At 40.4% G+C, this 27,090-nt stretch overlaps 2 protein-coding genes across 5 annotated transcripts in view; both read right to left on the reverse strand.

Annotated features, from left to right (window-relative positions):
• LOC112256860 (F-box only protein 34) overlaps positions 1-11,601 on the reverse strand; it is a 29,856-nt gene extending 18,255 nt beyond the window's left edge. The window contains exon 1 of one of the 3 annotated variants that reach the window (XM_024430407.2): positions 11,283-11,601. The gene's annotated coding sequence lies outside the window, so the exon portion shown is untranslated. Of the gene's footprint in view, positions 1-4,986; positions 5,166-10,965; positions 11,069-11,282 lie in introns of those variants that run through there. The other 2 variants (XM_024430409.2, XM_024430408.2) reach the window with 2 other exon arrangements.
• Positions 11,602-13,885: 2,284 nt separating this feature from the next.
• LOC112256859 (galectin-3) lies at positions 13,886-24,410 on the reverse strand. Of its 2 annotated transcripts, XM_024430406.2 has the most exons (7): positions 24,271-24,410; positions 22,388-22,398; positions 16,777-16,891; positions 16,394-16,731; positions 16,096-16,184; positions 14,924-15,092; positions 13,886-14,548 (listed from the first exon to the last, which is right to left on the reverse strand). In XM_024430406.2, the coding sequence occupies exons 2-7, from the start codon at positions 22,391-22,393 to the stop codon at positions 14,393-14,395; spliced, it is 873 nt and encodes a 290-aa protein (XP_024286174.2). In that variant the 5' UTR covers positions 22,394-22,398; positions 24,271-24,410; the 3' UTR covers positions 13,886-14,392. The 2 variants fall into 2 exon arrangements, with proteins under 2 accessions (XP_024286174.2, XP_024286173.2); XM_024430405.2 differs by having other exon boundaries at positions 16,394-16,891.
• Positions 24,411-27,090: the final 2,680 nt, after the last annotated feature.

Below are 27,090 nucleotides of genomic sequence, written 5' to 3' on the forward strand. Positions count from 1 at the left end.
GTTAGGTTTTTCCTCATTTTGTCGGTTGTGGTTTGTGACCAAACTACCAGGCTAAGTAAATCAAATTACATTTATTTTATTGGTCACATACACGTATTTAGCAGATGTTATTGAGGGTGTAGCGATATGCTTGCAAATCAGGTTTCTCAGAGTAGGAGTGAAAATCTAAGCTCAGTTTTGCCTTTTAAAATCATAATGAATAAAAGTAATGAAATCATAATGAATAAGACATGATCCTTAAATTAGCACTTCTACTCTAAGCCACTTTCTGGGTGCGGGCCAACAACAGAACTTGATAACACCACACTATGCTTAAAATGCTCAATCAAAATATCATTGGATTGATACAGAATTTACAACCCAGAATAAATTAAACTGGAACTAGGCCTATTGTCATTTCACTGAACAAGAGAGAGAGACTATTTGAGAGAGAGAGACTAACTTACATGGTTCCCGAAGAGGCGTTTTCTATTTAGCTAGAATCCTTGCAACTCAAAGTTTCTCTGTTGCCCATTGTCCTGTGGCCTGCATGCCTAGGGCACAGCACCAGTGTAGACTAGAGTATGTGGGTGTATGTATGCATGCACGGGAGTTAACCTAAAGCTAGTAAAGTGCTAACTGAAATTCTTCCCAACCTTCTCCATACAGGACAGCATTGCAGCACGTGGTTAAAGAGAAAGCTTCACCTAAACAGCTGTCATTGGCCACCACAGAGCTGGGCCCCAGCTTCTCCACTTACAGAGACGTGTGGCTGTCAAGGAGGAAATAAAGCATTGCAGCCAATTGGCTGCCAGGACTCTTATGTCTATATACGGCAGCTAGATAATCAATAGTTTTGTAGAGAGAGCGGGTCTCCTCTCCACTGACTTCTGATTATGATTATGATGGGTAGGTGTCAGATTCTCTCCTGCTACTCCACTCAACATATGCAACATGTGCCCCCGCATACACAAGTAGGCCTACACACGTAGGCCTACACACTCTACAAATACACACAAACACCCTACTGAGCCAAGCCGACACGCCAGTCCCATAACTGGGATAAGACCAAAGGGGAAAAAGGACACCCTGAATGACCCCGAAGCCCACAGAGAAGAGCAGAATCTCCAATGTCAGCAGCAGAAGGAGCTCAGACTGGCCACATTCTGATCCTGCTGCAGCAGCATGTCCCTATGGACACAGGGAGACACTAAAAAGTTACAAGCTCCACACCATTGACCTACGTAAATGCGTGTAGGCTTGAGCTGTATACCGGGGCATTTGGAAAAAGCCACAAGATGGTTTTTCAATACAGTCCAAAGTATTTGAAGTTTGTCCCAATACATATTAATATTTGTAGCTACTTTAAATACCTGCAGTCAACTTGTGCAATACGTTAGGAGATAAAGCAGATTGTGTTCATTTCACCCGTCACATTATGAAGCTTACCTTAGTTCCCCAGAACAGTTGAGCCAGTCACGTGTTTGTTTGTAAATATCACAACGGGAGAAAGCGGGAGCTGGTAAATCCATAGTGTTCTATACGTATCAGCAGTCTGTTTTGCTGAACACATGAGGTGATGAAGTTACACTTGTATGCAAGTCGCTACTAAATGTTTGTCATTAGATACACTACATGACCAAAAGTATGGACACTTGCTCATCAAACATCTCATTCCTAAATCATGGGCATTAATATGGAGTTGCCCCCCCTTAGCTGCTATACCAGCCTCCACTCTTCTGGGAAGGCTTTCTACTAGATGTTGGAACATTGCTGCGGGGACTTGCTTCTACTCAGACCTCACTTTGTGCATGGCGGTATTGTCATGCTGAAACAGGAAATGGCCTTCCTCAAACTCTTGCCATAAAGTTGGAAGCACAGACTCGTCTAGAATGTGATTGTATGCTGTAGCGTAAAGATTTCCCTTCACTGGAACTAAGGGGCCTAGCCCAAACCATGAAAAACAGCCCCAGATCATTATTCCTCCTGCACCCAACTTTACAGTTCGCACTATGCATTGGGGCAGGTAGCGTTCTCCTGGGATCCGCCAAACCCAGATTTGTCTGTTGTACTGCCAGATGGTGAAATGTGATTCATCACTCCAGAGAACTGCTCCAGAGTCCAATGGCAGCTTGGCATTGTGCATGGTGATCTTAGGCTTGTGTGTATATGCTCAGCTATGGAAACCCATTTCATGAAGCTCCTGATGAACAGTTATTGTGCTGACGTTGCTTCCAGAGGCAGTGTTGCAACCAACGACAGAATTTTTACACTAGATGCTTCAGCGGTCCCATTCTGTGAGCTTGTGTGGTTTACCACGTCGCAGATGAGCCGTTGTTGCTCCTAGACATTTCCACTTCACAGTTGACTAGGGCAGCTCTAGCCTGGCTGAAATTTTACAAACTGACTTGTTGGAAAGGTGGCATCCTATGACTGGCCACATTGAAAGTCACGGAGCTCTTCAGTAAGGCCATCCTACTGCCACTTTTGTCCATGGCGATTGCATGGCAGTGTGCTCCATTTCATACACCGGTCAGCACAGGGTCTGGCTGAAATAGCCGAATCCACTCATTTGAAGGGGTGTCCACATACAAAAGTATTACATAGTGTATCTAATAATGGGGTTTCTGTTAGAGCTCTTGAGTTCTGTACAGTTGCCATTTTTCCCTGTGCTTCTTACTAGCGTTTTTCCCCTCCTCCGTTCTTCTCCCCTCTGCTCATGGTACACATACATGCTTTCTGAAGGAGGAGTAGTGTCACAACTTTGTTAATTTGCACAATTTGTCTCGTTCACTTTAGATGGAAAATGTCTACACTCACCGAAAATGAGATTTGGTAACTACTAGCTATACTTAGTCGGTTTTTGCTTTTTAGCATTTAGCTAATAGCATCTGTGATTTCACTATTAGTTTGTGCTAATTTTGTTAGCATTTGGTATTTTCTTGTATGCTATGCCGGTAAGTAATACCGTAAATCCTGAGATGAGAGAAGGACGGTATCTGGGTACCACACAAGCCTATGTGGGAGGAGTTGGATTTTGAGTAGCGGACATCTTTTGGTAACATGATATCCTCGCCGGTCCCACTTACAAGGGGGCGGGGGGAATAGCTTGCTGGCAGCCTGGCTAAAAACATTGCAATCTAGCTAGCCTTTTTAGCTTGCCACATCTCCATGTTAAATAAATCTGATTTATAAAATAGTAAAAAAAGATATGCCCTGTCAAATATACTTATTTTCCCAGTTTGATATGCTGCTTGTGTGTCGATTTCCATAGCGCCTAAAAATAGAACATGTTTGGTCAGAGAAAAAGTCACATGACAAGCTAGTTGGCTACAGCAGGTTCAAACATTTCACAATAGCCTGTAATCACTAGTTATTACTTCTAAACAAAATATATTTTGGGGTTCTCTTGTTGTCTTCCCATTTGTGGTGAAAGCAAAAGTAGTGTCCTCCCTTGCTAGCAAGTTGACTAAACACTGCAAGCTAGCTAGCCCTTTAGCTTCTTACATCGCCTTGTAAAATAATTAGATTTAAAATTAAATATACCCTAGCAAATATTCTTATACTTGCCAGTGTAAACTACAACATTATCCTAATTTGATATGCTGCTTCAATGTATTCACTCGCATATCAGCTACAAATAGAATGTCATCCCTTTCAGTCAGAGAAGAAAAAAAGCACATCTGTTTTAGCCTAAAGTAACATTATCACCTCAAAACAAAATATTTGGGGGGGATTCTATAAGGTTGAGATGTAGTTTGGTTTCTTATCTGAGCAGTCGCTGAGACTCAAAAGGTAGAAGAAAACGGCGTCAAATGCCGGAGCGTTGCTGTCGGTCCAGTCTACGTATTCTCTGTAGATGCTTTAAGGAGACTTTTCTGACCAGGATCCAATTGACAGCCCAACTAGCCAAATCTAAAACTGACCCTTATATTAGGCTAACCCTAACATTAACCAAACCCAATTTTAACCAATTTGGAAATTAAATATAGGTTTGCACGTCAGCCACGTAGCCTTTCCCATAAATGCATGGCTGCCCTCTCCTTTCATAAGGCACTTCCTTCACCTGAACCTACTGGGGTTTTCCATACAAATACAATAGCACTTTAAAACACACCCGGGAAGAGGGGTGCGGCTGCCTGACTGCCTGTAATTCGTATACAAAGCTATTTCCATACCCAAGCACTTGTGGACGAGCGCTGTTGAAATACCTTTTGAGGCGATTTTCTAATCTAGTGGTGTACAGGACAGTACATCCAAAACACTGAAACATCAAGCCCCAACTATAAATCAGAAAGCAACCAGAGAGAAAGCAGCTTTTGTTTAATATATTTGGACCACTAACAAATCAGTGCTTTCCTGCTCTTAGTATCAATCTATCATAACCTCGTAAAGAACGAAGTTCAACCAACATTTCACTGCTCGTGACTCCATTGAATAGAGCATCCTGATCACTGACTGACCAGTAACAGTTGTGCAATGATCTGTTATGTGTTCCATCCAGGCTAAGTACAGAGACATCCATGATACTCTCAACATTCCACATACTGAGTTAGTGTGCTGCACAGCATTTGTAACACAAGTGCTGTCCTGTCGGAAGAGTAACATGGCACACAAGACCTTTGATTTGGGGGTTCTCTCTCTCAGCAGCATGAGTATGTCATAGCATACAGACTCAGAAATAATCTCAAGATTTCAGCTGGCAACAACCCATTAACTTAACCTATTGTTGATCAGTTGCTACATGTTAGCTGGGGCCTGGGCCAATAAAGCTATTAGCTCAGTAAGGTCTGTCTAAAAATAGGGAAATATTAGGTAAGCACACACACAATTTGACTACTATAAATCAGATCTCCTCAAAAGCTCAAACAAGAATATCCCTATGTTTTATGATTAGGCTTTTCAACATAGAAATCTACTCTATTTCAATGCTCTAGTTACACATGCAGCCTATGAATAACACCATTGCAGGCATACATATGCCCACAGAAACAGAGGACCTCTTACCTAATAGGTCTTGAATTCCACACCTCTACTAAGAAGTTCACAGCGATTCAGTAATTACTTCAGGAGGGCCTGTGAAGAGCCTATGAGTAGCTAGCTTTCCAGAGCCTAAAGTGTCTGTGTATTCCCTCCATTGCCAAGCACAAGGAGTCAGCTCTGACACCACCAGACCAGGAATGGCAACAGCCTCGTCTATCTCACCCTGCCCATTGGATAGAAACTCATCAGGGGAATGGGAAACATATGCTGCAGAGTTACAGGCAGAGGACACGGACATGACCTACGCTACAAGACAGAGCAAACCAGTTGCGTTACGTCAAGACTGGGCAACTTTATTTTTTTTCCACTGAGAAACTGGATATAGGCTATCAACACACCTTGTACAAACAACGACCATCCCAATTTCTTTTGGCTTAGTGAATTCCTTCCTATCTGGCCCTTTGAGACAGTCGCACACCATTTAATGATTCACAGTTCTATGCTATAGCCTCTCTTGTACTACAGTAATCTGGAAGCCCACCATACAGTTGGTCTGTCTGTATGTCTTTGTGGCAATTGTGTAGCCTAATGTCAAAGCATGTTTCAAACCTTTCAGTCACACACCATTCTGTTCTCCTACTTAAACTGAGCTTTTTCTTTATTACAGTAGCATACACAGACAACCATAGTGTTTCTGTATGTCCCAAAACACAGGCACTCTCTTCCATGTCTTTGTGGCAATTGTGTAGCCTAACATCAAAGCAGCATGCCTCCAACTTTAGCATTGACCCAAATGAATCAGTGTGAAAAAGACCAATGCTGGAATGCACTGAGGGACAATGAGCATGTAGGAAACGTGCTCACAGCACAAGGCAAACACACTAGATGCTGTATGAGCATTCAACAGGCCAGGCTGAATATAACATGTAGAAAGGACAAGCAAGGTGACAATTCAAACAGCCAAAGACAACCTCTTTTGTACTACAAAATGTGTCTTTCAATTGTTGTTTACAAGTAGTATGGCCAAGAAGTAGAAAAACACCTCCGCTTTTCTCATGTTCTCAAGGGTGAATTATTGGGGCTCAGGCAGGTGGAAGGCTGAGAGCAAAGACAAGCCAACGCAGAGTGAGAGAGAAAGCAGTGGGAACAGAACAGGACAGGATTAAAAGCCATGTATCTAAAAAAAACACAAAGGCTTGTCACAACCTGTTACACTCGCAGGTCTGGCCCTCCTCACCCACTCCAATCAACAGCTTGTTTTGTCAGGTAGGAAAAACTGTGGAACACAGGGCTGTAAATACAATAAAATGGTAGCACTGGTGCTCCCAACTTAAGATCAAATTTAGCAGCACCAGAAAATATTGATACAGCCTTTATTTGGTCTATGCATTCATCTACTGTTGAATCACATGTTGTGCCCAATAAACTGTAAAGACTGTTCATTATACAAGCTAAAATGCCAATACAAATACCAGTCATTGAAATTACAAAGTAATTTGTGGAATATTACAGTTACATTGTCTAAAAGCACAGTTTCCTGTTGAGATGCATTATATTAAAAATTGTACACTGTCTCTTTTATGAACATCAAGTTTGTGTGTGAAGAGATGCAAATCTGTCATTCATTCACTGCTATGATCATTGAGCTCATGAAGTTATCCCTTTACCATTCTTTTGGTGCTCCCAAATGTTTAGACTGGTAAAGTTACCAGGTTGTTAGCAAGCCAGCTAATGAGGTAACATGACGTGTCAGGGGGCCACGACATGGTTTATGAATGTAAAAAACGCGGCATGCCAATGGAGATGCATCCAGCTGCAGTGCCAATGTGCAATAGAAGGAGAAAAAAAAAACGTAGTGCTGGTAACGGCTGAATGGTTTGGGTTAGAGACGAGCCGTTTTCTCTGTAGTAATGGTGCAACCACCACAGTCACAAATCTGCATCTTAGAGACTATTTGCACTGAATCGCCACACATTCAACCCTAAAACACTACCACCCAGCACAGCTGGTGTTCTACTATATATTCAACTGACCAACACACTAACCACTTTATATTTTGTAAATCCAGTCATACTTATACTTTAGGTAATATGTGTAAATAGTAGATTTAATGTTTAGGTTTTCAATTTATCACAAACTGTTTCTGCATATTAGTTGTTGATTAGTTGTTGATTAGTTGTTGATTTATTATCCATTCTGTATATCATATTGTTCATTAACTATACTGTATATCCTATTGTTTACATACCAGGCTATTACTAGACATACTAATTCTTCCTTTAATAGGTAGCTAGCGCACAAGCATTTAGCTGCAGCTTTTATACCTGCTGTAATCTGGACGTGACAAATAAAATGATTGATTACAACAATTAAATGGCTGAATTTTTTTCTAGGTGCATTGGTGCTCCTAAATTAAAATTCCAAGTCGCAAAGCAAAATATTTAGGAGCATATGCGACCAAAATGCCCGCACTTTAGAGACATGGTTGAACACGTCTTTCTCCTGCTACGCGAGTCTTAATAGAGTGGACAAAGATGTTTTTGACACTGAGCTGTCCAGTTGTCTGGGTGCCTTGGTGGGACGGATAGGCGAATTCACCCCAACAGGTGGTAAAGGTATTTCAGAATACACTAAAAGGGGTTCTCATCATTTGTTCATAAAAAAGGTAGGTCGCAGGGCCTGGGCTTGACAAAAAGAGACTCGCCAAATGTGCACACAAATGTCTAAGCTACACGGCAACTGTTGCTCAATGCCCCAAAAAAGTATATGGATACAAGCCATGAATAGCAGTTGCAAATGAGAACTTGTTCTCAACTAGCCTACCTGGTTAAATAAAGGTGAAATAAAATAAAAAAATAAAAAATATTTCTGTCGATCTTTATTGACAACACTGAAGCTGAGTGCTTGTTTTCATTATGTATTGTAGAGTCCAGGGTTCAACGTAAACTTCTCACTGTCCCGAATGGAATCCCTACTGGCCCAGATATTGGGGTCATACAGAGCCTATTGGCATGCTTTCCCACTATATTCAGCTGGTAATAGCTTACATTTGGTTATTATGGTAAGTATTAAAAAGCTGTTTAATATCAATTAACAATGTGAGACATCAGTCTACTCTTTAGAACTGCTTTGTGTTAATTACATACATTTGTTTGTATAATAGCCAGTCATTTTAAGATTACAATTTTTAAAATCTTAAAATAGGACATTGCCCCAAAACAGATATCAATCTGGGTACAGTAGGCTATCCAAGACAAATGCTAGGCAACTTGTAGATTTCTTTTTACATACTATCAACAGTAGCCAGCATGTTCACTATTGAATATTTCCTTTTAGAAATCACTTTCCCTAAAATAAATAAGCTGAACGAGTGGGTTGATGAGCTCTTCTTTTTGCTCTGGACAAGCTGCCATGTGAACACAACTTATGTACAGCTCGAGAATGAGAAATTCTGACTCCCGGGGAGCATGACGGTGCTTTAACCACCAAACATATTGACCAAATACAAATAGCATTACTTTTCCACGTGTTGTCTAGTCTTCAATGGTTTTCAATGGCAGACTGCAACAGAGCAGGTAAATGTTGAACTGGAATGCAAATTTTGCAGGAAAGTTAGTGGCCCTGTTGGGTCAGTGACTGACTAGATCCACTAGCCCAACATGTTTTTACTGGCCCCAGGCCAGTGGGCCATTGTTAATGTCAGATCCTGGAGTCAAACTATTTCTCCCAGTTAAGTAAGATTGTAAAAGCATCATTGCACAATTTGGGTCTAGGCCTACACGTGAGATGATTGTTAGACAGTTAAGGGGTTCTGATGGATTAATTGGCTAAGAGAGAAAACACACCAGACCAACAAATGATTAAATGCAGAGGGTGACCATCCTATCCCCTCTGACCACAGAACATTGGCCATCATTTCCCAACAATTATACATGTTGAATCTGTACCTTTTGTTGACACCCAGCAGGTGATCTACTTCGCACAGCTGACAGTCATCATGGTGGCATGTACTGTCCATAAGGTCTTACAGTAGTTGGGAGGTGTTCAATATTAAAATCAATGGAGACAAGATCCACCCATAAACATCTGCTTCAGTTCCGTGGGAGTGCCAAAACCTTCTCCGACTGTACAATTAAATCAACCACTCAATACCATAAGTGGATCAGGCACTTAGCCTAGTGTATCAGCACAAACCACTACCAACAAAATGAGGAACAGCCTAACATTGATTAGAAACACTTTGGAGAACTAGTACGTTGAATAGAGTGCCACCATATGAATAAGTAGCAAGAAAAAGACTAAACAGAAGTGCAACTCAAGCATTTTAATTATACAACAAGCACAACTTACAATATTGTTAAAGAAAAATCCCATGGCAAAAACAGACCCATGGAATCCATCAGCACCATCAGCGCCTTGTTAATCACAGGCCAGGTCTAAGTACAAAGTGTGGGCTAAATGTTTATTTGCAAGACAAACAAGAGTATGTGTATGCTGTGTGCAATAACCTTCAGCACCTCACAACATGCAGTGGTTTACTTCCTCAAAAGTATATGTTATTTTAAGCCAATCACTGTTTAATGGGAAGTGAATAACTTAATGTTGCACTCCAGTCTCCTCACTTCATTTAACACCTGATTAACCTAACAAAAGACATGTCTCAATAGGTGGTCCAGACATGTCAACATAGCACAATAGCACAAGTGGAACTTTTACTGCTTTTCAACAGTAAAAGTTTTTTTTTTTTAGTCACTGGAGGAAGTCTTTAAGCACAACCAAAATCAAGGTTCTTCACTCATATTAAGATGGGACATTAAAGGTAGAGTCAGTGATATGACATTGATGTACAAAGTAAACAGCACGGTGGGCCCATTTCAGCAAAAACTAGCAAGGCTAAACGTCTGCTGTTTTAGTCCCGTGGCTATCACATTGTAAGAGCATGATGTGAATCCATGCGCAGATACCATGTGTGACTGAACGAAGTCTTGCTCATTGCAATATCTGCAGTGCTTCTCGTGCTACGCCATTTAGCTGACCTTTAAAGATGCTCAATTTAAACTAACACACTCCGGGAGGTTCTAAGGCTAGGCCATCTACAATCAAGATGGAAGTAATCCAAGACTAAAGTAAGGAGAGGTTGTTTTACACTTTGGACAAAGCTGAGAGTTCTCTTCAATCAGTAAAGACAATGACCACTTTAAATTAACAATCATGTTTTGTAAATGCACAGCTAAGTGTTGAATGCAACTATTTTGTTTCAGGGCTAAGGGATGTGCAATGAGGTTTCTGGGACTGTGTGTCTGGTCAAGGAAAGGGACTGCTCCAAGTCCCATCCATCTCTGATTTTCTCAGTGTATGCGCCTAGTTTATAGTTCATCCAAAGGGCAGGCAATAATTTACCCTTGTACATATCAGAGCACCTAACATTAATAATTGGATTATCCATGTTAATACATTCATAATAAGGAAAGTAGCTGTTAGCGACACAGTCAACACCGCTACACAAACTATTCATACACAACGTAACATTAGCTACTTGGTAAGATTGCTAGCTTTTAGATAAGTGACAATGTATTCACACATTGCACTATTTAGATTTAGTAACGACCATGCGTGTTGTTTTCGTGTCAATAGGATAACAAACGCGCTAACTCAGTCAGCTAGTTTGCTAAACTACTGTGGGGGGAAAAAAAGTTGCCAGTGACAACGATATTGTTACCTACATAGTTAATTTATAGTTTAAAATTAGCTCGTTACATTTCCGCAAAATGAGATAGTAACGTTGATAAACGTTTGTTCGATTTGAAAAGGCCTTATCCACCCATGCAGCGAAGGTTTGAGGAAAGCAACATCATAGTCAAGGTACTAACGTTAGCAGTTAGTTATGTGGCGTAACGTTAATGCTAGGTACACGCTAACACATTCCGTACCTAATAAATCCATAACGTTAGCAAGCTAACGCTGGTTAACTTTGAGTGTCCAAATATTTCACTAACCAATTACCTTATCAGATTCAAATGAATTGCAGTGCAATCTAAGCGAGTGTTTAAACGGACCCATCAGTGTCCATCTCCACTCCACCCACCTCGAATTTCCAGGCACGTTAACGCTATTAGCTAGCTAACGTTAGCATTGCTAATGGCTAGTTAGTTATACAACTTTTTTTTTTTTTTTTTTTTACTTGTGTGCTGGGTTGGCAGAATGTCAACGCAGTTTAACAATATTAGCTAGAATGTGTTAATTTAATTAATGTAGCTAGCTATTTAACAGTACACACATATAGAGGAATACCAAAGCAAAGGTAAAACGTTCAAACTGACCTGTGCCGCTGTGAAAACTCGGAAATGATGAGGTCTCCAATCCCCTGCCTTACTATGAGCACTTGCTGGGCAAAGCAGCGCAGTGTTCGGTGTTCAGCAGTGACCTTACAATAAATTATAACCGTATCTATAAGTATACGGTCTTCATAACTATCATATAAGGAGTAAAATCGTTATAATTTTCGTCCGTATTTGATGCTACACTCTTGCTAACAATCCCATACTAGCTAGTCGTTTTGCAAAAGATATTCGCGAGCGAGCGACGTCCCCTACTTGATATTATAGCGCTCAGCGTTCTGACGTGCTTGCATCTTCAACAACGATGAACGTGTCCGCAAAACTATCATGCACGCGCAAAATAATTGCGTCAAAGACAATACTGTACTTCGTGAATTGAACTAAGATTGATCATTTATATAGGTAATTTACATTTTCGGAATAGGCCTACTTGAGGAAACAAATTTTTAAAAATGGACGATATGAAATGTTTCAAATAGATTCAAGCGTTATTAGGTGAACCAGTCCCCATGATTTACGGGTGACCAAAATTATAGGTGACCAAAATTATATTATATTACTATAAGAGTTCTGAAATCCCTATTTACAAGCCATACCATAAACCAGGTGCAAAAGCGATTTGAGAACAATTCAAAGTTCAAACCTTTATGAAGTTCACAGCAGTTTATATGTAGGCATAAAAGAGTCATTGAATAATCAATCTCTTCTGTCTTCAGTTTCCATCGAGATTCAGTCCGTAGTATGTTTCCATCATTAAAAATGAATCACTGACCTGACGTCATGATACTAAGGTGTCTTTTGTTTATCCCAAATGACACCCTATTGCACTTTGGTGCACTACTTTTGACCAGAACCTACAGTATAGGAGTATGATTAAAATAAGTGCTATATAGGGAATAGGGTGTTATTTGGGATGTAACCCTTGTTTCCCGCCATAGGTCACAATAGCCACAACACACAGAATAGTGTCAGTCAGCTAAGCATGTGCCAGCCTCTTTTAGTAGCCTAGTGTAGAGAGGAATGTGATCTCTGTCAGTGTTTCCCCCCCCCACCCATAGCTTTAAACCATCTTCATAGTTGATCATTGAATCATATACCAGAGGTAAGAGGTAAGGTGCTGACTGTTACGGTTTTTCCTGTGTTGGTGACCCATATTCATGGTTCTGTGTTTGTGCTAGTGCCAACATCAATTTTCCTGTGTTGGTGACCCATATTCATGGTTCTGTGTTTGTGCTAGTGCCAACATCAAGGAAGCCTTTAAAAAAAAAGTGTGTGTTGTATCTGAACCAAGTACCACAAAATCATAGGTACCATGGAGCTCTGTGTATTATCGTGCACTACAGTATTGTAAACATATGCACCACATCTGGCTGGCTACACCTGACCTTTTTTCCATGGCCCCTCTGTCTGTTCCTGTCTACCTGACACACAAACTTACACACACACACACTCTCTCTCTCTCTCTCTCTTAGAAAAAAAGGTTCCAAAAGGCTTCTTCAGCTGTCCCCATAGATAAACCCTTTTTGGTTCCAGGTAAAAAACAGTTTTGGTTCCAAGGTTCTACATGGAACCCAAAGGAGCGCTACCTGGAACCAAAAAGGGTTCTGAAAAGGGTTCTCCTATGGGGACATCCAAAGAACCCTTTTAGGTTCTAGCGCCATTTTTTCTAAGAGTGTGTACACACATACACACGCCTTCCTATCTGCCCTGTCTACCTGACACACTGTTATCAGTTATTGCTGGGGAAGTAATTATCAGGAGACATGGTCTGGCTGGTAGATTATAGACAACAGCCAGAGGCATGCCAGGCTGGGGTGGGGGGAAAGTTTATCATGTGTCTACATGCATCTCGTCAGTCTCATCTTGTGAGCTTAACAGTGCGATGGGCTCATTGCTGTGGGTTGGTGGAGGGCAGTGAGGGCTGTAAATGTAATAACAAGTTTGTGAACATGGATTGAGAGAGGGCTGTTACGAGAGCAACAAGTTTGTTTTACGTGTTCTTCCACATTGTGATGTAACGTATTACTGAAGAACATAATGGAGAAAAACACATTTGATGATAGACAGCAGCAGCTCTAAAATAACAGTTCACTTCTTTTAAAGGGACTTCAAACTATTTAATCAGGAGAGTAATCAAATTATAGTATTTAGAGGTATCTCTGTAGTTTAAAGTCTCCTCATATTTTGTTTAGTGGTTACCAGTGAAAAGATTCCGTGTTGATTCAGTCAATGTGGTCTGTGTAAATAGTCACATTTACTTAATTTGAGATATGATTGTCAACCGTAATATCACTCACAGATATTGACACTCTCCTCCCTGAATAAACATGTTAAGTGCTGATGGCTGGTAATGGAAACAAGATAATCACTGCTTATGGAAACACTACAGAAAGATGGTAATGTAATGATGTCATGCACTAACAAGTGAACTTGCTCATGATTGCAGGGTTGAGAAAGAGCTTTAAAATACAGTATGTTTACAGGATTTTACAGACATGGTCCTTCATTCACTAATGCAAAGTAATAATAGCCTATATGTTAAGTGGTAATATGCATTGGTGTTCTCAAATTCATCTACTACTGTGTGGTATAGGTAGCCAAGGTAATGTTTATTTTGCCACAGCAAATACTAGGCTTGTTGTGGTTCTAAAACATTCAACAGTCTCAACTGTGCCACCTAGTGTGAAAGGTTATACAGCAATAAAAATAAATCACAAAACATACTGTATCTGGAGGAAGAGAGATCAGTCAATGAAAAAAATATGTTTGAGTATAACATTGGATATAGGTGGTTTACATTAAAATATATGTACCTATTCAGACTTAAAACCAATGAATTTGTAAGTTAAGTTGTTGACTTTCTCTTATTAAAAGACTAAGAAAATATATTTTTCCACAGAGAATATACCAGCTTAGTAGAAGCACATAATATGATGGTAGTACTACTGGGTTAAAGCTTGAGACTCAAGCTACTGTATGTTTCTGTTGAAAGCCAATGATGGAAGGTCACTGGAACCATAAAAATAGAACCTGAGGGACTTTGGCTAATCTGGTCATTCCATTTCTATGGCTGAAACCAACCCTGCTAGATCCTATAGTTTGTCAATCTCCACAGACGTGAGGGTGACGTCATTATAGATGACCAGGTGTTTGATGGATTGGATATCACGGATGCGGTGTTTGAACTCCAGGATGTGTGAGCTGTTCACTGCCACCTTGAACTCACTGTTAGTGCACATTATCTTCATCTGGAAAAACACAGGACCACAAACTCATTATTATGCAAAATCAAAGAATGTGTTAATATATGACAGAAATGTAAATTAATATATGGATTGTAAAACATGATCTGTTGATCATGAATAACATTTATTTGTTTGACATTTTTTAAATCATACAACTGAAAATATCTTGAGATGAATACAGGAGTGTCTAAAGATATTTTCCAAATGGCACCCTTTTCCCTATTTAGAGCACTACTTTTGACCAAAGCATATGTTCTGTTCAAAAGTAGTGTACTATATAGGGGGTGCCATTTGGGACACATCCTTATTCCCAATGGACCCCAGCCATCATGGTTTTAAAACTCTGATTGGTTGACATGAAGTAAATCGATTCCTCACCTCGAAGGGCTGGCCCTGAGTGAAGGGGAAGTGATTGTGCTCCCTCTCCTCTTTTCCCCATGTATTGCCTATCTGACTGTTCCGCACAATCGTTTTCTTTCCCTGGTCATTAAAGCGTGGGTTGAAGTGCATGGCAATGTCATTCCCTTTGGTTAGATTGATGGTGAACCTACAGGGAGATAATAGCAGTGTTCATACCAACTCCTTGTGACTCATTTTATTTTCAAACAATTTGTTTGGCTTGACAATGAGCAATGGTGTTTCAAGAGCACAAACATATTTGGGACGAAGCTAATAACATAGTGGTAAACCTTGGATTTTGTGACAATTACGTCACCAATGCGTTTATCTTGTAGTGTCGATTACAAGTCAGACAACAGCATTATGTTTTGTGATGAATGTGTGTGTGTGTGTGTTCTATGAGCCACATGCTCAACAGCACTCCGCGACGGTTTCCATGATGTGAGCTTTTTGAGTTTGTGACCATAGTTACTGTAGGCCTACTCTTGACTTTAAAGTGATTGGTATTATCTGGTTTTGAAATAATCACAGATCATTTGTTCTATTCTCACCCATTGTCCTTACATCAGTTAAATTGTATTCAGGTGATGATTGGAAATAATGATGTCAAGATGCTCTATTGGGATTACTGTCTGCCAACCTCTTTCAAAAGGGGCCTCATTGATTTACATTTGACAGTAATCTAGATTTGTTAACTACCCAGAGCTTGATTATCTAGATCCTCTCGTCTAACTTCTATTAGTCTCTGTTTACATCCTGAGATAGATACTTATGCATCACACACTTTGAACAAAGGAACAACCGTTTGTATTTGATAAGATTTTTAGTCCTTATTAGATTGAGATTAGCAGTAGAAGTAGCCAGGTCCCAGATCTGTTTGTGCCATCATTCCAACTCCTTGTCATCCTATACATGACATTTGGCATGACAAGTGGCAAGGAGTGGTATGATGGCACAAACAGACTAGTACTTAGGTTATGGTATAAGAAGTTTGCAGGCAACATATCAAGGAAAGGCATGCCATTTGAGTAACTACTGCTGGCTACAAGACTAAAATAACTGAGCAACATTAAGAATCAAAGTGTGGAAATAGCTACAATGTAGATCGTCACAATTTACCACGGAAACTATATTTTGTTGTGAATACTGACATTTTGGCATTTTGGTTAACTGTCCCACGAATTGTAATGAGCATCTTGTCGTAGCATCCATTTGGCAGGTTCAGGTCATATGGCACTTTCTGTTGGGGAAATAAAATGAGTTTGTTGAAAACAGCACATAAAAACAGCCAAAACCAGTTGAGTGTCATTAGGACAGGCTTACAACAATGTCTGAGTAGAGGTCATGAGAGAGTCTGTCACAAAGATAGTTCTGAACCATGCAGAACCTTGCTCATGGTTTTTCAAACCGTCATACCCAACATCCTCAGGATTGAATGTCTTCTCTTACCAGTGAACTATGTTGTGGAGCAGTTGGTTGGGCAGGGCCTGGACCGGGGCTTGGGCTTGGCCATCCGGGTGCAGTAGGTTGGCTAATCTGTCCTGGTTGTCCGGGCCATGAGGGTTGGGAAGGGTTTGGTTGTTGTCCAGGCCAAGCCGGTTGACCACCAGGCTGGCCTGGTTGCTGCTGTCCAGGCCAAGCCGGTTGACCACCAGGCTGTCCTGGTTGCTGCTGTCCAGGCCAAGCCGGTTGACCACCAGGCTGTCCTGGTTGCTGCTGTCCAGGCCAAGCCGGTTGACCACCAGGCTGTCCTGGTTGCTGCTGTCCAGGCCAAGCCGGTTGACCACCAGGCTGTCCTGGTTGCTGCTGTCCAGGCCAAGCCGGTTGACCACCAGGCTGTCCTGGCCATGTTGGCTGGTTGGGTTGCCCACCAGGCCACACGCCCCCACTACTCTGCTGGTTGTTCTGGCTTGGCCAGCCCGGTTCACCACCCAGAGCATCTGAAAGCTGTAGGGAAAGAGGAGAGAAGCAGAGCGGGGTGAGAGAGGGGAAGCAGAGCGGGGTGAGAGGAGATAGGTAGTGTGCACAAGTGGATGTGTCTCCTTGCTTAATTTCTCACTGGACCCAGCTAGCACATAATGTTCTGAGAACAATTTGTTTCTTAGAGCTTGGTGAGAGCGTGGAGTCCTATGGTTATTTTGCATACAACCTACCCACAACCTTCTGGGAATGGTGCAGGATAGTGGTTTGGCTTTGGAATATTCTCAGCACATTTAAGGAACTTGACAAAAATAACAATTTTCTTGGTATTTCATTACTTTAACAAAATGGGTCTTAAAAGTTCAAACATGGTTACCTTTCATTTCAATTTTGGTCATGTTCTAGGAACGTTCAACTGGTTTGACATTAGTCCATATTAGGCTCACTTGGGCCGAAGATGTCTCCTAATTTTTTTTGAAGGTCTATGTCCCTAGAGATGGAAAATGTGTGATTGCAGTGCAGCAATCACGCCAGTCGGTATAAGATAGAAAGTTGCGGCCCGCCCACCTGTGGGGGGGGACTGTGGTTACCTAGGCTCCATTGACTCACAGCAAAAACTTGAATTTTTCAAATGCAAATTCTCTTGTCATCTGCTTGTTTTAGTCAATTACAAAAACTACATTTAAGAAAAGTACAACATTTCTAAAGATCCCTTTTCCACATTGCCTGCTTGCAACTGTTTTCTCACTACTTAGGAAAATGTAATATTGTAGGGCTTCCCTCACGCCCCTTTTCATGATGCTGCTAACCACGTGAGTGAGTGCTAGCTACCGACTGGAACATTAAGCTAGCAAAAACAACACAGCTACAAGTAGGTTTTACCTGAGATTACATGTTTTCCACACACAGAGTAGCCTACATGGACACCGGGTCCCCACATTTCCCACGCTGAATAGCCTGAAGCCACAGGGCTCTTCTCGCAGGCTCTATTTCCCTACATAGTTTCATTGAACCATAGGTTGGGATTTTTTACCTGGTTAACAAGCAGTTTTTTTGGCATGTTTTATTATTTCTGTATAACAAAAATTAACAATGAAGTTGGCTCTGTTTACAATGGGGGTCAATGGGAAAGAATGTTTGTATTCCCCAATTTGTGGGCGTGGTTGAGGGGAATTCCTTCTTATGACATGAATAACGACTCGGTAGCTTGCTGAGTGTTATCACTCTTTATTTCATCCCATTCATTTTTTTCCCCCTGACAAACAATGTCATACAACAAGTCATTACTCACTTATACATATATGTGCAATTGGAAAGCTTATTCACAGCAATCCTGCAGACAATTTCAAAATGTTCAGGTCAACAGAACTTTGACTTGTTAGATATCAAATTTACCTGTATAAAATGGCTTTAAAAATGGAAAGCATGATGCATTTAAATCACTTTAAAAAAGTGATTTGGAAAGGTAAGGAAATTACCTTTCAAATTATATATATAAAACCAACTGACATGACCAGTTACAACTATTGTAAAAAAATAAAATCTCCCATATGTGCCATTGACATTAAAATGTTGAACGCTTAGCCACAGAATTCCATGTAATTGGACAGCTAAGTTTTTGTATTCCAACTTTGATAAGAGGCAGCAAATTGCACACACACATCTAGGCCTGATTATTAAAAAGATTTGTAGATACAGGTCCATCAGAGAATTCACACATTAACCCCACAGAAGCCTTTTTCCAATATAGCCACCAAACTACTCAATGGGGTCTTATTGGACCACACCTGTTTGAAATGTAATTGTAGTAACACCAGAAATATCTTAAAATGTTCATGTAGAATGATGTAGAATACACAACCACAAGACAGGTGTGCCAGATATACAGATGTTAAATTATTCACAGAATTGTGTTAAGGTGCCCAAAAAGGGTGGCTCCTTTGAAGAATCTTAAAATATATTTTGATTTGTTTAACACATGATTACATATGTTTTATTTTATAGTTTTTCCTTTACTATTATTCTACAATGTAGAAAATAGTAAAAATAAAGAGTAGGTGTCCAAACTTTGGACTGGTACTGTATATTGAGGCAAACATTAGACAGTACCCTATTGGCAAAATAGAACTCAATTGATTGAACATTAACATTGTAATTTACATTGACAGTGAATTCAGAAAGTATTCAGAACCCTTTACCTTTTCAAAATGTTTGTTCCTTACAGCCTTATTCTAAAATGTATTAATCTACACACAATATCCCATATTGACAAAGTGAAAACAGGTTTTTAGAAATGTTGGCAAATGTATATTTAAAAAAATACCTTATTTACATAACTATTCATACCCTTTTCTATGAGGCTCACAATAGAGGTGCATCCTGTTTCCATTGATCATCCTTGTTTCTACAACTTTATTGGAGTCCACCTATGATAAATTAAATTGATTGGACATGGATTTGGAAAGGCACTCACCTGTCTGTATAAAAAGGTCCCACAGTTGACAGGGCATATCTGAGCAAAAACCAAGCCGTGAGGTTGAAGGAATTGTCCATAGAGCTCCAAGACAGGATTGTGTCGAGGCACAGACCTGACGAAGGGTACCAAAATGCAGCATTGAAGGTCCCCAAGAACAGTGGCCTCCATTCATTCATTTTTTTTTTTAAATTCTACTTTTAACCCTTTTTCTCCCCAATTGGTAGTTACAGTCTTGTCCCGTCGCTGCTACTCCCGTACGGACTTGGGAGAGGTGAAGGTCGATTGTCATGTGTCTTCCAAAACACGACCCTGCCAAGCCGCACTGCTTCTTGACCCACTGCTTGCTTAACCTGGAAGCCAGCCGCACCAATGTGTCGGAGGAAACACCGTAAAACTGGCGACCAAAGTCAGAGTGCATGCGCCCCGCCTTCCACAAGGAGTCGATAGAGCGCGATGGCATAAGGCCATCCCGGCCGGCCAAACCCTCCGCGAATGATGCTAGGCCAATTGTGCACCGCTTTGACACTGCCTGGGATCGAACACGGGTTTGTAGTGACACCTCTAGCACTGCAGCCTCCATCATTCTTAAATGGAAGAAGTTTGGAACCACCAAGACTCTTCCTAGAGCTAGCCTCCCAGCCAAACAGCAATCGGGGGAGAAGGGCCTTGGTTCAGGGAGGTGACCAAGAACCCGATGGTCACCCTGACAGAGCTCCAGAGTTACGCTGTTGAGATGGGAGAACCTTGCAGAAGGACAATCAGGCTTTTATAGTCGAGTGGCCAGACGGAAGCCACTCCTCAATAAAAAGGCACGACAGCCCACTTGGAGTTTGCCAAAAGGCCCCTAAAGGACTCAAGACAATGAGAAACAAGATTCTCTGGTCTGATGAAACCAAGATTGAACTCCTTGGACTGAATTCCAAGTGTCATGTCTGGAGGAAACCTGGCACCATCCCTATGGTGAAGCATGGTGGTGGCAGCAGGAATGGCATATCACTGCAGAATGCTGTGGTAGCCATGCTGGTTAAGTGTACCTTGAATTTGAAATATAATCACTGACACCAATAAAAAAAAGAAGCATGGAGGTGTGGTGGTGCGGTCACAAGCAAAGCGCCACCACACCGCCATGCTTCTTTTTTTATTTAACTAGTCAGTTAAGAACAAATTCTTATTTTCAATGAGGGCCTAGGAACAGTGGGTTAACTGCCTTGTTCAGGGGCACAGATTTTTTACCTTGTCAGCTCAGGGATTTGATCTAGCAACCTTGTTGGGAGTCTAACACTCTAACCACTAGGCTACCTGCCGCCCCAGTGGGAACTACACATGCGGAGCTCATCCGTTCACCTACTTCGTGTCTCACAAAGACAGAGGTTGGAACCCAAAATCTCACATTTGGACTGATGAGGAAAATAAAATATTTAGAATAAGGATGTAACGCAACAAAACGTGGAAAAATTCAAGAGGTATGAATACTTTCTGAATGCACTGTATAGTGCATCCATGTAGCCTATTTATATTTAAATGCAGTCATCTCTGCTTTCATTTGAAGCATTTTTTTATCCTTCACTTGTTTGTGACAATTGCAAACACTTTGACAACTTTGCATTTGTAGTCAACTTCATTTTTAAGTTATCAGGCGGTCACAGTCAGACAGCACGAAGAAGTTGATCTATGTTTAGCTGAGATCTGTGAATAAAGTGACGCGGATGGGCAAAAAAAAAAACATCTAATGATGCACTTAGCTGTTCTGCGAGTCGTCTGAGGTAAGTAACTAGCGTTTTAAGTACAACTTTAGTAACGATGGTTTTGGGAAACAGCTGGGAGATTGAATGATGCTCCTACGAAGGTTCTAACGATGAACTTTGACTTAAGATGCTGGGCCCTGAACATTTCCGAAAATGTGTCTGATGGATAGCTGTGAATCTAAGCTTTCCAATGATATGATTAAAGGGCATACGTGAGAAATTATTTGGTGTAAACTGACGTTGTTTGTCATAGGGTAAAATTAATGGGATGAAAGAGGAATGAAAGAGTGATAACACAGAAAGCTACCATTGCTGCACTGCTATCACACATTTTTCAACTGGAGGGACATAAACCTTTAAAAAAAAATATATATAATCCTATGAGACATCGTCGGCCCATGTGAGCCCAACACCCCAAATGTTCTCAAATAGTTCAGAGAACGTTCTTCAGTGGGAATTTCAGTACTTCAGCATAGCGTTTCCTACAGGTTTCCTCATGGTTTTATTTTAAAGTAATGTCCTCATTCTTCCAAGAACGTTAAGAAAATGTTGCATAAAAACCACAAGAAAACATTGTAACGTTCAAAGAACGTTCTTAAAGTTATTTAAAAGCATATACATTCTGTTCTCAGCATAAAAAAACTCACTCTATCTTGTTAAGTGTGATCAGGTGCATTTGCTGCGCCCACTAACGGGCCACACCTGATCTTAATGAGTACTTGTTTCCTTTGAAATGGGGTCTGTTTGAACAGACTAAAATTAACAGCTTTGTGGGCATAAAAACAAAAATGGCATGCTTGCGCCATTCTGGAGGTGCAGTGGAATAAATCCATCAATAGAGAACAGGCAATTATAGGGTTGAATCTCACTGATGCCGTGTCACAATAACAAATTGCAAGATTAATGCCTAAGGAAATTAAATTTACATGTGCTTGGTGTTCAAAAAAACGAACCCCAAAATAAGCTAGCAGTGTTGTTAAAAGTCTTGAAACATTCAGTGAAAGTTAAGGAAGTTATTAAAAAACCTCAAAATAACCTAGAATTTTTATTCTCTGAGTGTTAATAAAACCTCACAGGAAAACTTAAGGATCCAGAGTAAAACATTTACATAATCTCCCTGCAATCTAAAAATAAACATTCCCAGAACAGGCTACATTTTTCATCCTGAAACCAGAAACGTACGTTCCCACAACTTCCAAGGAACCAAATGTGCTAGCTGGGGAAATACAGTGAGCTCTTTATTGCTTATAGTATTAAGCATTCTTGCAATTTGATAGAATATTAGAAAAAGTGTTTACTTACATCCATTGTATCTGAAAAGGAGAGTGAAATGTTTGAGTTAAAATTATTGTATGTTTTAAATACTTCAAACCATATAGGTCTTGAGAGGAAAGTATGCTCCAATGTTTATGACAAACATTAGCCGTAGTCTTTTCTGTGGAACCATACAGGTAGGTAATGTTTCCTGTACAGAATTATAAGAATGCATTCATGTCATAAGACTGTATCAATCAGGGGAACACCTACCCTATCCTCACCACACCCATTTGGAATTCTTTCATATGCATCAGACCTGAGCTAATTTGAGTCAGGATATTGGTGGAGGTAAGGTGTTTATTTCAACAGACAAAGCCATAATACCGGTCTGACATTCTACCCACCTGCCCCACACACACCCTTCGCTCCTCCAGGTCCATCTCCCTTTAGCAGCCCTGCAGTAGACTAAAAACTACGGGTGACAGGGCTTTCAGTTGCTCCGCGACTGTGGAGCGCACTTCCAGACACTATTAGGGCTGCAGAGTCTCAGTCCTTCTTTAAGGCACAGCTCCAGACTGTGCTTTCAGAAAAGCTTTCAAGGACCTCTGCTAGTATTCTGGAAACACCTGTATATAACTTTGTTGTCAGTGTTTTTATTATTATACATATCTTTTTTAAATTAATGTGCACCTTGGGTCTGAGAAAAGCACTTTACAAATTAAATTAATCATTATAATAGCTCTGAACACATTACATATATTTCAAAAGTAAACTAAAAGTATTTATTCAAAATTAGCCTACTTCCTGGATTCTGTGTGTACCACGAGGCCTAACTAACAATTGTCATGATCATGAGGAGGAGGGATGATTCTCTGCTATATTTAGATTCCTAACCGGATATGTACTGACTGCTATTACTATCCTATCAGACAGAGTAGAAATGTGAAAACAGAGGGGCTGTAAATAAAAGAAAAGCATTACAAAAAATTGCACTTATAATTTTCCTAATAGCTCGGACTTTGCTTAGAACTTCTTTATTGAGGAAAGATGTACGACTGTGATACAGTATGCGGTTGTCTCACCTAGCGAGCTTAAGATGAATGCACTAACCAAGTAGCTCTGGATAGGAGCATCTGCTTAATGACTAAAATGTACATGTAGAAATGAAAACATGAAAGAACACAGGACAGGTAGGAACATGATAAGTTGACTTAGAGTGAAAAATACTCTCCTACCTAGAGCAAACATTCAGTCATATTGCTCAGTTTTGTGGAATGTTCAGTGCCTCATGGAAACTGCACTTTTTGAAAAACGAGTTCCAAAAGGTTCCTTTGGCTGTCCCCATAGGAGAACCCTTTTCCCCCCCAGGTAGAACATTTTTAGTTCCAGGTAGAACACTCACTCGAAAGGGTTTTACATGGAACCCAAATGGGTTCTACCTTGCACTAACAAGGGTTCTTTAAAGGGTTCTAATTATGGGGGACAGCCGAAGAACCGTTCTAGATAGCAAATATTCTTCTAAGATTGTGGTTGAGTCGTGAATCGCAGGTACCATCTTCTGTAAAAAAAAAACTTTCCGGTCCTCACTCGTTTTGCAAGGCCACTGATCAACTTAAGCAGCAGGAATCCATTTGGGATCGTTGACATGCCATTTTTAAGTGGTGTGCGCTGTGATACAGAAGATATCATACTGCATATCCAGTGTGAGATACTGTATATCTAACCATCCGACATTAAAATCTCTTCCTGGTTATGTAATATGCCATCTATCTCCCTACACAAAAGCTGTCGTAAAATTCAACGTGAACCTTCCTTAAACCTAATATTAGTATAACAATGCACAAAAACGAATTTCTCAAGATCACAGTACAAGCAGCTGATACACAATATAAAGCAATAGCTGGTGTATGACCCAAATGAAGAAATACCTGTTAGTAGCTCCGTTCAGTTGGCAGAGATACAGTAGACAGGGAAAGCTGTGTGTCAGGGCGTATATAAACGGGTTCCCCCTACAAGGCCACACCTTTATTTCCCGGTCTCGCTTCTGAGAGACCACACCCGCAGAGTAACTTTCCCACCAGCATTAAAAGTATGTACAACAAAATGGCGCATAGGTTTCTATGTGTTTATTTGTGAGTTTCTTTCTTAAACAGTACAATTATGAATAATACTAATATGAGGTTCTTACAGTTATCTATTAAATGTTTAGTTATGATGAGAGAAACCTTTCCACGGAAAATCTCCATGTGTATACATGTTGCGCCTCTGGAAGGGTGTGTTTGCAGACTGTCCAAACCACAAAGGTCTAATGCACAGCAAAAAAAAACATAGTCCGGTTCTATGGTTTGTGGGTGTGGTTGGAATGCTATCAAGCATACTTTTTAAGGGTGCGTTGTTTGTAGACGTAAAACCCAAAATATACAGGTTAGAACAAGAGGATTCTAATATCCCATAACTCTTTGCCTAATTGCGGAATAATTCTAAACAATGGGACCAGCAATGTGAGCGAAACTAACTGGAAGTTAATGTTAACTGTACAGAAAATTCCCCATCAAAGTGGAAAATATACACAATCATAGTGAATTTGATCTAATTACTCAGCAAACACATAGTATAACTGTTTTACTGTCATTCTAATAATGTATCTACAGACACTTATTACTTGATTTCCTGACTGCTGGGCACTTTTTCAATGCAAATACTGTAGCATCAACAATGGCACTGGCCCTGGGTTTGTTTTCAAACGCTTCTGCACGGACTTATTAAGTGTGCGTTTGTAAATTGCCTCCAGTGTGTGAGAGTGCACTCTGGGTGGTAACGTCAGAGCGTTGTCAGATTGCCTGTTCATATATTAAGAGCGTTTTGATCTAGGAGCGTTCAGAGCGCACTCTGGACGTAAGGTTGATGAGGAGTAGGGTTGATCTGAGTGTTCTGATCTCACAACGACAGTCAACCACCCAAGCTAACTGGCTAAAGTTGGCTAGCTTGCTAGCTACTTCCAGACACAAATGAGAAAACACCTCACTCTGACCATTTTACTCACCCTAGCAGAGCTGGTTATACTGCTTTTATGTTATCTAGAGTGTCAGTGACTGTAACTGTGCTGCTGGCAACAATTTAATTACTTTTTTTGCCAACGTTTACTGACACCGGTCATATTCTTCGGGTGATGTGCGTTAGTAAATTGATCCGTTATTGCGCGGTCTGGCACACTCAGAGTACTCTGAAATCGAAATAGATAGCCAGAGTCAATTTACTAACGCAGTAAATATACCGTTAGTAAATATATATATATATATATTGCCTGTTCAAAATAAAGACATATATATATATATATATATATATACGTTTTTATTTTATTTAACAAGGCAAGGTTTTGATGTGTAGAGTGCATTATTAAATATATATATATTCAAACAAGTTAACTCCCCCCCAATTTTTTAAATTATAGGAGTTAACTTGTTTGAACTCCAAGCACAGATAGAAATGAATTTCCTTGTACATGAATCATGCAAACACATTTCTTGTTTATGATGACAGAGCATCAGTGAGATTTGAGCTTGTGATCTTCTGTTTTCTATCCTTGGAATTAGTCCACTGTGCCACCAGAATGGAGCTAGAATGCCATGTTTTATTACGCATACAAAGCTGTTCATTTTAGTCTATTCAAACAAGATCTAATTTCAAAGGAAACTACTCATCTAGCATATAACTTTCTGAGAACCATATGTGTCTAGGACATTGGTGAGAGTGTGCTTGTCCAATGGTTATTTTGCACACAACCTTCCCACAATGTTCTGGGAATGGCTCAAGATACCCATCTAGCACATAAAGTTATAAGAACCTGAACCATATGTTTCTTAGGTGGACATTTCAGTACTTCAGCATAACGTTTCCTACAGGTTTCCTCATGGTTCAATTTAAAGTTAGGTTCTCAAGTTGTTCAGACAACATTCAGAAACAACTTTCTTCTGTGAGGAATTTCAGTACTTCAGCATAATGTGTTCTGCAGGTGTCCTCATGGTTCTATTTAAGTTCATGTTCTCAGAACATTAAGAAAACGTTCCATAAAAAAAACAAGAAACATTAGTAATGTTCAAAGAACGTTATTTAAAAACATATACGCTTCGTTCTCAACATCAACAAACCTCTCTATCTTCTTATCTTGTTCAGTGTGTTGGCCTCGCCCACTAATTCGTGACACCTGATCTTAATTAGTGCTTGTTTCCTTTGAAATGGGTCTGTTTAAATAAACTAAAATGAACAGCTTTGTATGAGTAAAAAAGAGATGGCAAGCTCGCACCATCCTGGTAGCACAGTGTACTAATTCTAGGGATAGAGAACAGAAGACCATAGGTGTGAATCTCACTGACGCATGTCACAATAAAAAATGTATTTGCATGATTAATGCTTAAGCAAATGTGCTTGGAGTTCAAAACAGTTAAAAAATCTTACTGAAGCATGTTCTCTGAATGTTATTTAATTATCTTCAGGGCCTCCTGAGCGGCACAGTGGTCTAAGGCAGTGCTAGAAGTGTCACTACAGATCCGGGTTTGATCCCAGGATGTGTTGCAGCTGGCCGTGACCAGGTGACTCATGAAGTGACGCACGACTGGCCCAGCGTCGTCCGGGTTAGGGGAGGGTTTGGCCAGCTGGGATGTCCTTGTCCCATCGTGCTCTAGTAACTCCTTGTGGCGGCCGGGCACATGCACGCTGACTTCAGTCACCAGCTGTACTGTGTTTCCTCC

This window comes from Oncorhynchus tshawytscha, linkage group LG08, assembly GCF_018296145.1.
Source record: "Oncorhynchus tshawytscha isolate Ot180627B linkage group LG08, Otsh_v2.0, whole genome shotgun sequence".
In the NCBI taxonomy this organism is placed as follows: Eukaryota; Metazoa; Chordata; class Actinopteri; order Salmoniformes; family Salmonidae; genus Oncorhynchus; species Oncorhynchus tshawytscha.